Source organism: Camelina sativa, chromosome 10 (assembly GCF_000633955.1).
Source record: "Camelina sativa cultivar DH55 chromosome 10, Cs, whole genome shotgun sequence".
NCBI classification, from domain to species: domain Eukaryota; kingdom Viridiplantae; phylum Streptophyta; class Magnoliopsida; order Brassicales; family Brassicaceae; genus Camelina; species Camelina sativa.
Window position 1 is genome coordinate 1,319,864 of NC_025694.1, and position 7,685 is coordinate 1,327,548.

At 36.1% G+C, this 7,685-nt stretch overlaps 2 protein-coding genes across 2 annotated transcripts in view; both read left to right on the forward strand.

Moving 5' to 3' along the window:
- LOC104716379 (suppressor of RPS4-RLD 1-like) overlaps positions 1-3,493 on the forward strand; it is a 9,033-nt gene extending 5,540 nt beyond the window's left edge. The window contains exons 14-25 of the mRNA XM_019230642.1: positions 34-185; positions 267-347; positions 580-666; positions 1,104-1,310; positions 1,552-1,874; positions 1,985-2,071; positions 2,163-2,262; positions 2,339-2,430; positions 2,533-2,574; positions 2,659-2,749; positions 2,832-2,929; positions 3,012-3,493. Of these exons, the coding sequence (XP_019086187.1) occupies positions 34-185; positions 267-347; positions 580-666; positions 1,104-1,310; positions 1,552-1,874; positions 1,985-2,071; positions 2,163-2,262; positions 2,339-2,430; positions 2,533-2,574; positions 2,659-2,749; positions 2,832-2,929; positions 3,012-3,300 (1,649 nt within the window). The 3' untranslated portion in view covers positions 3,301-3,493. The remainder of the gene's footprint in view (positions 1-33; positions 186-266; positions 348-579; positions 667-1,103; positions 1,311-1,551; positions 1,875-1,984; positions 2,072-2,162; positions 2,263-2,338; positions 2,431-2,532; positions 2,575-2,658; positions 2,750-2,831; positions 2,930-3,011) is intronic.
- On the forward strand, positions 5,115-6,301 carry LOC104716380 (lysine-rich arabinogalactan protein 18-like). Its single transcript, XM_010433757.2, has 2 exons — positions 5,115-5,802; positions 6,043-6,301. The coding sequence occupies exons 1-2, from the start codon at positions 5,239-5,241 to the stop codon at positions 6,127-6,129; spliced, it is 651 nt and encodes a 216-aa protein (XP_010432059.1). The 5' UTR covers positions 5,115-5,238; the 3' UTR covers positions 6,130-6,301.

Here is a 7,685-nt window from a genome sequence, read left to right on the forward strand (position 1 = left end):
TAAGTTTATGTACAAGGCTGGTCTTTGAATCAGTGATATTATTCACCTGTAATTATTTTTGGTTACTTGTATTTTTCAGGAAGGCTATCCAAGAATTATCTATCGGCTTAAGCATTGAGAACACAATAGAGTGCTTGTACCTACGAGGTTCCTGCTACCATGCTGTAGGAGAATATAGAGATGCGGTAAATATTTGTTTGTTAACTTTATGGCTGCATTTTTTCAAGGAGACTCTCTCTTATTGCTTGCCTTGAATATGCTCACAGGTGAAGGACTACGATGCTACTGTGGACGTGGAACTTGATGCAGTTGAAAAATTTGTTCTTCAATGCTTGGCATTTTATCAGGTTGGCTGGATTGAAAGCTCAACATTGAAATGTTATATGCAAGATTACTTTCTTGGTACACTGCTTTTTGTAGCAACCTGTAATTATAGGCCATTCCATTAGTATTGTAGAAAATAATGGAATCATTTATCTGATAGTAATTAGCATACTGAGCAATGAAAAACCTCCCCCTATCGTATAATTTTTTTTCCTTTCACAATAACTTTTTAAGTTATCCGTTTTTATTCCGCAGAAGGAGATTGCCTTGTACACGGCTTCCAAAGTTAGTAGTGAGTTTCTCTGCTTTGATATTGATGGTGACATAGATCCAATGTTCAAGGTAAGATATCTCTCCTGATATTTCTGATGTTGCTACAAAGTCAGATTTTTGCTTTGTTTGCGTGTCTATACTCTTTCTGATTAGTTTATTCCAATTAGAATTAACATAGGCTCAAAAATGAGCCATGAAAACCAACAACGTCCAAGAAGTATACTTGATGTTTGATATATTGGAACATATTGGGTATATATTCAATGTGCTGGAATTGACAATTTAAATGTCTTCTAAGTGTGACTTCGCTATTAAGTATGAATTAGCTTAACCAATCTCAAGTCTGAATTGATCATTAGTTGGTTTTGAGGTATGAGATGATTTTTAGTGCCTTCAAGTTCCGTGTTTATGCGAAAGCATATCTTAGAGTTCCTTATGCTATCGTACTTTTCTTTCCTCAATCGTATATGTGGTGAATGTGCCTTTTCTTTCCTGTGAGTTTTCAGGAGTATTGGTGCAAACGGTTACACCCAAAAAATGTATGTGAAAAGGTTTACAGACAACCTCCCCTACGTGAATCCCTTAAGAAGGGTAAACTGAAAAAGCAAGATCTGGCAATAACCAAACAGAAGGCGAATGTTCTTCGTTTTGCTGATTTAATAGGCAAGAGGATCCAATATGATTGTCCCGGATTCTTACCAAACAAACGCCAGGTGCCTTTTATGCAAATATTTGGATTATCTACCTTTTCACCATTCTTTTTTTTTTTGGTTATTTTCTTCTTTTCTAGAGTTCATTTAAACTTCATAGCAGCTTTCTTTATTTCTTGCCGCAGAAAGTCCCTGTTGCATCTAATCACTAGATATCTATACACGGATATCCATATGCTGTTTTATTTGTGCCTGAAAACTAGCCACTCCTTCATTAATTATTTGTGGTTCAATGATTTTCCAGCATCGTATGGCAGGATTGGCTGTGATAGAGATTGCTCAAAAAGTTTCAAAAGCTTGGCGCATAGAGTGGAGGAATTCAAACAAAGGCACCGCAAAAAATGGGAAAAAGAACCGGAGGAGAGAGAGAATCAATATGCTTAGCCAAAATAGAGGTGGTGCTGGGTGTAGTACTAGCAGTTCTAGTGAAACTTCAACAACTGGGTATGCCTCACTAGAATCATCTGGCCGCTCTATGTTGTCTTGGCAAGATGTATATTCCTCTGCTGTCAGATGGAGGCAAATTTCAGAGCCTTGTGACCCAGTTGTGTGGATTAACAAACTTAGGTAACGTTCCATTTCTAGTCTATGTTTATCTTGACTTCAATTTCCCGAATTTAGTTTCATTTGCTTACTTGAGTGACTTGGGTGGTTGAAATTGTTTATCCCAATTGCAGTGAAGAGTTTAATTCTGGGTTTGGTTCTCATACACCAATGGTACTCGGACAAGCCAAAGTTGTACGCTATTTCCCAAATTATGAAAGGTTAAGTATATATAGAAGTTGAGATTTGTTCGTGTATCAATTATGACTTTCTCATTCCATGGACTGATCAATTTCTAATATGTTACTTCAGAACCCTGACTCTTGCACAGAGCATCATCAAGGAGAAACTTTCTGTACGCAGCAAAAAAGATAAAGTTATTGATCTATCTAAAGATGAGAAGATAAAGGAAGTCAGTTTTTCATTCTTCTTGTGTGAATAATTCTCGTTGCTGCATTGTTCTCTTACTGTGTTTCCCCACGATGCAGATTATGCGTGCTGAAACGTGCGATGAGCTACACAAAACTGTTGGTGAGGATTTCTGGGTGGCTACTTGGTGCAACAGTACGGCAACCGAAGGGTGGGTTCGTTGTTGTTTAGTACCGTAAACCCACAAGCTTTATCTTCACTGAGCATTCTCTTTTACCTTGATTTTGCGTCTTGCTTTTGTTAATATCTTCAGGAAACGCCTCGAAGGAACTAGAATCACCTGCCTTCAAAAACCGTAAACTTTTACTCCTTTCACATGTGATTTTACTCAAATCCTATCTGCCACTTTCTTCAATAAATTTATCTCGTTTTTATCCAGGGGTAGGCTTGGGCATGATTTTTCAATTCGAACTCCATGTACACCTGCAAGGTGGAGCGACTTTGATGAAGAAATGACCTCAGCTTGGGAGGTAAGACCTAAGATATCGCAAACCATTTTTTCCTTTTCTCCTTTTCTGAGAAATATTAACAAAAGTCCAACTGAATCCGCAGGCTTTATGCAATGCCTATTGTGGGGAGAATTACGGTTCTACTGAGTTCGATGCTCTAGAAACTGTTAGAGATGCTATCTTACGGATGACATATTACTGGTAAATGACAATGACAGCATAACGTATGATTGATTACTCCCAAGCTGTTGGTATTAAATTGCAAGCATCGTTTTTACCCCAGGTACAATTTTATGCCGTTAGCTCGAGGGACTGCGGTAACGGGATTTGTAGTGTTACTTGGACTTCTGCTAGCTGCTAATATGGAATTCACTGAGACTATCCCGATAGGGTTACAGGTCGATTGGGAGGCTATACTTAATGTTGAACCAAGCTCCTTTGTTGGTTCGGTTAAGTCTTGGTTATACCCATCCCTGAAAATCAACACGTCGTGGAGAGATCACCCGGATATTTCCTCGGCTTTTTCGACAACCGGATCAGTTGTCGCGGCGCTTAGCTCTTGCAATGATTGACAACTTATGGTTTAGTCAAAAATCTACAGCTTATGATGATATGCTTCTGTCTAAAAACAAAAAAACAAAAAACAAAAAAGCTTTGTTAGGATTTCTAAAAAAATTAAACTCTCACAATTAACTTTATATTACAGATATAATAATGTATCTAAGTATGGTCTTTCTCGTTTCAAATCACAAGTCAGTTCTCGGAGTTGTGTTGTCTTGGATCTGTTTTTGTTTGCTAATTATTCCAACCACTAGTGCTAAATTTTTCTGATAGTTCTGATTGGCACCATTAATACCGTGAGCATATATATATAACCGTTATATGTTCTGAAAATTAATTAATCCAGGATAGTAATTTTTTCATATAAAATGTCTATAAGATTCCAGCCACATTTATTTATCGTTACGACACTCGTCAAAACCTTTAGAAAAGTCAAAACCTTGAGTTTTCTGCACCGACGCGCCGCTCTCGAAATTTCTACTTGTCTTTGTCTTTATTTTAGGACTCATAAAGAAAAAAACGTAACGTATAAAAATTATTAGGAATATCTAGACAGAAACGTGTGTTGCTTTCTTTCCTAGTCCGGGAAAATAAAATAGAAAACTATAAGACGACGTTGTGAATACTTTTTCATATTCTATATTATATAGATAGAGTCGTTTAAAGAAGGATAGAACAAAAGTGAGAAGCAACAAAGAAATCAAAAATCTTAGCTCATAAGCAATACATTTCTTCATTGACGCGACGATTTTGATTCCATCTCGATTCGGATATAAAAAATTCGATAAGAGTGTGGGTGGAGGTTTAGAACTTATAGCAGTCAGGCCATGAATGGCGGTGACGGTGGCAACAAACCAAGTCGTAATTATGAATATAATAACAGAGACTAAACGATCAAAAACAAATTTATAAAACGAAAGTGCCAATAATTGCGCTATGTCTTAAACAGCTAAAGTAAAATCCGTGTGGGCACCAATCCAAAGTGGCAAAATCAATCAACCAGCTGTCTCTCTACTTCCAACTTCCGACCAAAGACACTTTTTGTTTACGTTTTCATTTTGTATCTCTTTCTCGTTGTCTTATTTGGATTGCATTATGTTATTACTTTGAACTCGAGTTTAAATATTTTCATTATTAACGTTATAAATCCTTCAAAGTCATAATGATTGCATCCGTAGTGAATTAGTGATCCCCTCCACATAATGAGTAATCCAATGTACCCAAAAATCTTATCTCAATTGTAATGTGTCTTTTTTTTTTCCTAAACTACTTATATTTCCCGACAAATTCAGTAGTTTTTTCTTTATAAAGGCCGACAATTTAGTAGCTGGAAATTTCTATACCGTGATACAGTACTACTCTCTAATAAAGATATCATAAATATTAGACAATGATAAATGTGTGAGCGATATTGGTAAATGAATTTCAAATCCAATTATTATGATGACACAACAAGACTAGTGATTATAAACAAATTGAGTCTAACGTTAAAATTACTATAGATTAGTTTAGTTATCCGATCATATATGTAATTGCATTACATTAAACAAAAATACATGCTACAAACGAATAAATTTATGGCATAAAAAAACAGAAAAAAAAATGCCAAGAACATTTAAATTTATCTAATTGGAAACGGAAAAAAAAAGAGCCACCGTGTAAAAAAAATTAAGCTATTGAGCCCTACATTATTAGATAGATACAGGATATTATGTTCTGTTCCTCAACGGCTACATCTGTATGTGGTCCTTTTTTAATCCAACGGTCCAGATCTCTTCTCATCGCCTATATATATAAAAAAACTCACTTCTCTTACATCAAACAACAACACGCTTGGGTTAACCTCATCATCAGTACATTACATCTTCACTTCAAACTCTCTCTAAGATCGATTCTTACGAGACTTGTTTTTTTTCTTCTGATCCAAATTTAACAAAAATAAAATAAATATGGATCGCAGTTTCGTCCTAACAGTTACATTGATCTGCATTGTCGTCGTCGGTGTCGGTGGCCAATCTCCGATCTCATCTCCGACCAAATCTCCCACCACTCCTTCTGCTCCTACTACTTCCCCTACTAAATCCCCCGCCGTTACTTCTCCCTCGGCTTCTCCGTCTTCTTTACCAGTCGAAGCACCGAAATCTCCTGCTCCCGTAAGCTCATCTCCGCCACCGACACCTGCTCCCGAGAGCTCTCCTCCGGCTCCTGCACCAAAAGCTTCTTCTCCGGTGAGCTCTCCACCCGTTCCAGCACCAGTAGCTGATTCTCCTCCAGCTCCGGTAGCCGCTCCAGTGGCTGATTCTCCTCCGGCTCCAGTAGCTGCTCCAGTAGCTGCTGATGTACCGGCTCCTGCTCCAAGCAAGCACAAGAAGGCTGCCAAGAAGTCTAAAAAGCACCAAAACGCACCTGCTCCGGCTCCAGAACTTCTCGGTCCTCCTGCACCACCCGCGGAAGCTCCCGGACCTAACTCCGACGCATTTTCTCCCGGTCCTTCCACGTCTGCCGACGATCAGGTACATTGCCTTAAATCAACAACGTTGTTAATTTATCTACCGTTATAAGTTGTTTGGTCTTTGTTATTAAAAACTAAGATTATATGGACTAAAAGTAGTATTATTATTATTAGGATATTTAAATCAACAATTATAGAGATCTTTCAAAACATTGAACATCGAATTCAGTTTTCATAATAAATATGTTAAAACTTTATAATATTCGAAATATTAAAGTGGACAATTGAATTAATAATGCAGAGCGGAGCAGAGAGCACAAGGGCATTGAGGAATGTAGCGGTGGGAGCGGTTGCAACCGCGTGGGCCGTTCTCGTCATGGCATTCTAAAATTATTTATCTTTTCACCCCTAAATTCTTTTAGTTTTTATCTTTTTGACCCTACCATTGTCTGTTTCTTTTACGAATTTGTGGTATTGAGAGTATTATTTAATTGATTATACCGTTTGTTTTTCTTTTATTTTAATTTGTTATGGAAATAATAAGAAATTCATATCTGTCAGTGATGAATAAAAATACTGTTACTACAACACCATTGATTGTTCTTTTCTTTTTAGCAGACTATAGTCTTTAGTGATGGGTCCGAGTTCTTTATTGAAAATGACACACTCAATTTAATATGGACATCTACTCTAAATAATGTTTTTTGTGAATATACCACTACTGCTAAATGTTAGTGTTATGGACGTGTATGTAATAAACAATGTACTATGTTATGTCGCTACTAATACTGTATAGTGTATATGGTATGTTACTCTTGAGTATGTTACTCTTGAGTATGTTACTCTTGAGTATGTTAATGTGTTAGTGTCAGCTACTACAAATATAATTTATGCGAAAATGAAAGTGTCAGCTACTTAGTTGGATCTTAGTTTTTCTTTAAAGGTGAAGTTGGTAATATTAATTGGATCCATACCTGTTACGTAAGTTAACTCAAGTGGCCAAGTTGCTGTATAAATGAACTGTCTAAAAATTATCTGGACATGGTATGGATCCAATTATATAATACAATGTTTCCCAATTGTACCTTTCAAATAGCTAGATTCATATTTTTGTCTTCTTTCTTAGAGAACTAGCTAGATTTGAAAAAATAACAACTCCGTAGATACCTAATAAAGTGGTAAGCAAAAGAGTAGGGAGAAGAGAAGGAATATAGAAAGTTACCGTTGAGCCATACAATTATAAGAATCATCATCTAATATTAGAAAATTTTGATACACACTAGAATGTTTTTTTAATCATCTCTAAAATTAAAAAAAAAAAAAAGATTATCTTCTAAGCCCCTTTAATCAAGTTTCTTTTTTTTAAAAAAAAAATCATAGAATGTTACCATACTACCAAAAAGAAAAAAACAGAGTGGAGACTATTTACCAATAGCAAGAGTGACACCTAAAAGGACACTCATCGAAAGAGAGTAGTAGGGTAAGGAGGACAAGTCATTCTCCGTGCTTTAATGAAAAGAGAACCTTACTCCATTGTCAAGAAATGACTCTACAAAGAACAAAAGCTAGCCATGGGATAAATTTCATTAAACGGTTGGAAGCTTTTGTGGAATCTAAACAAAAGCTTAATTTTCAGATTACTAAGGTTTTCTAATAGTTCTGACAGCTAATCAATACAAAACTAAAAAGTGATCTAAATATATATTGGACTAAAATCCAAAAAGAGATGCATAAATCAAAGGCTAAGATTTTGTCAACTTTAGTTAAGCACACAAGTTATACTTAAACCAATGTCTTATGTAAAATTTTCGATATTCTTGGCTTTGCAAAGATCCAAAACCCACCAAACCAAGCCTATGATTCTACATATCAATACAAATATAGACATAGCATTTTCTTTCTTTTCTAAAGACTAACTTCTAGACAATATGGGTGGTTCAATGG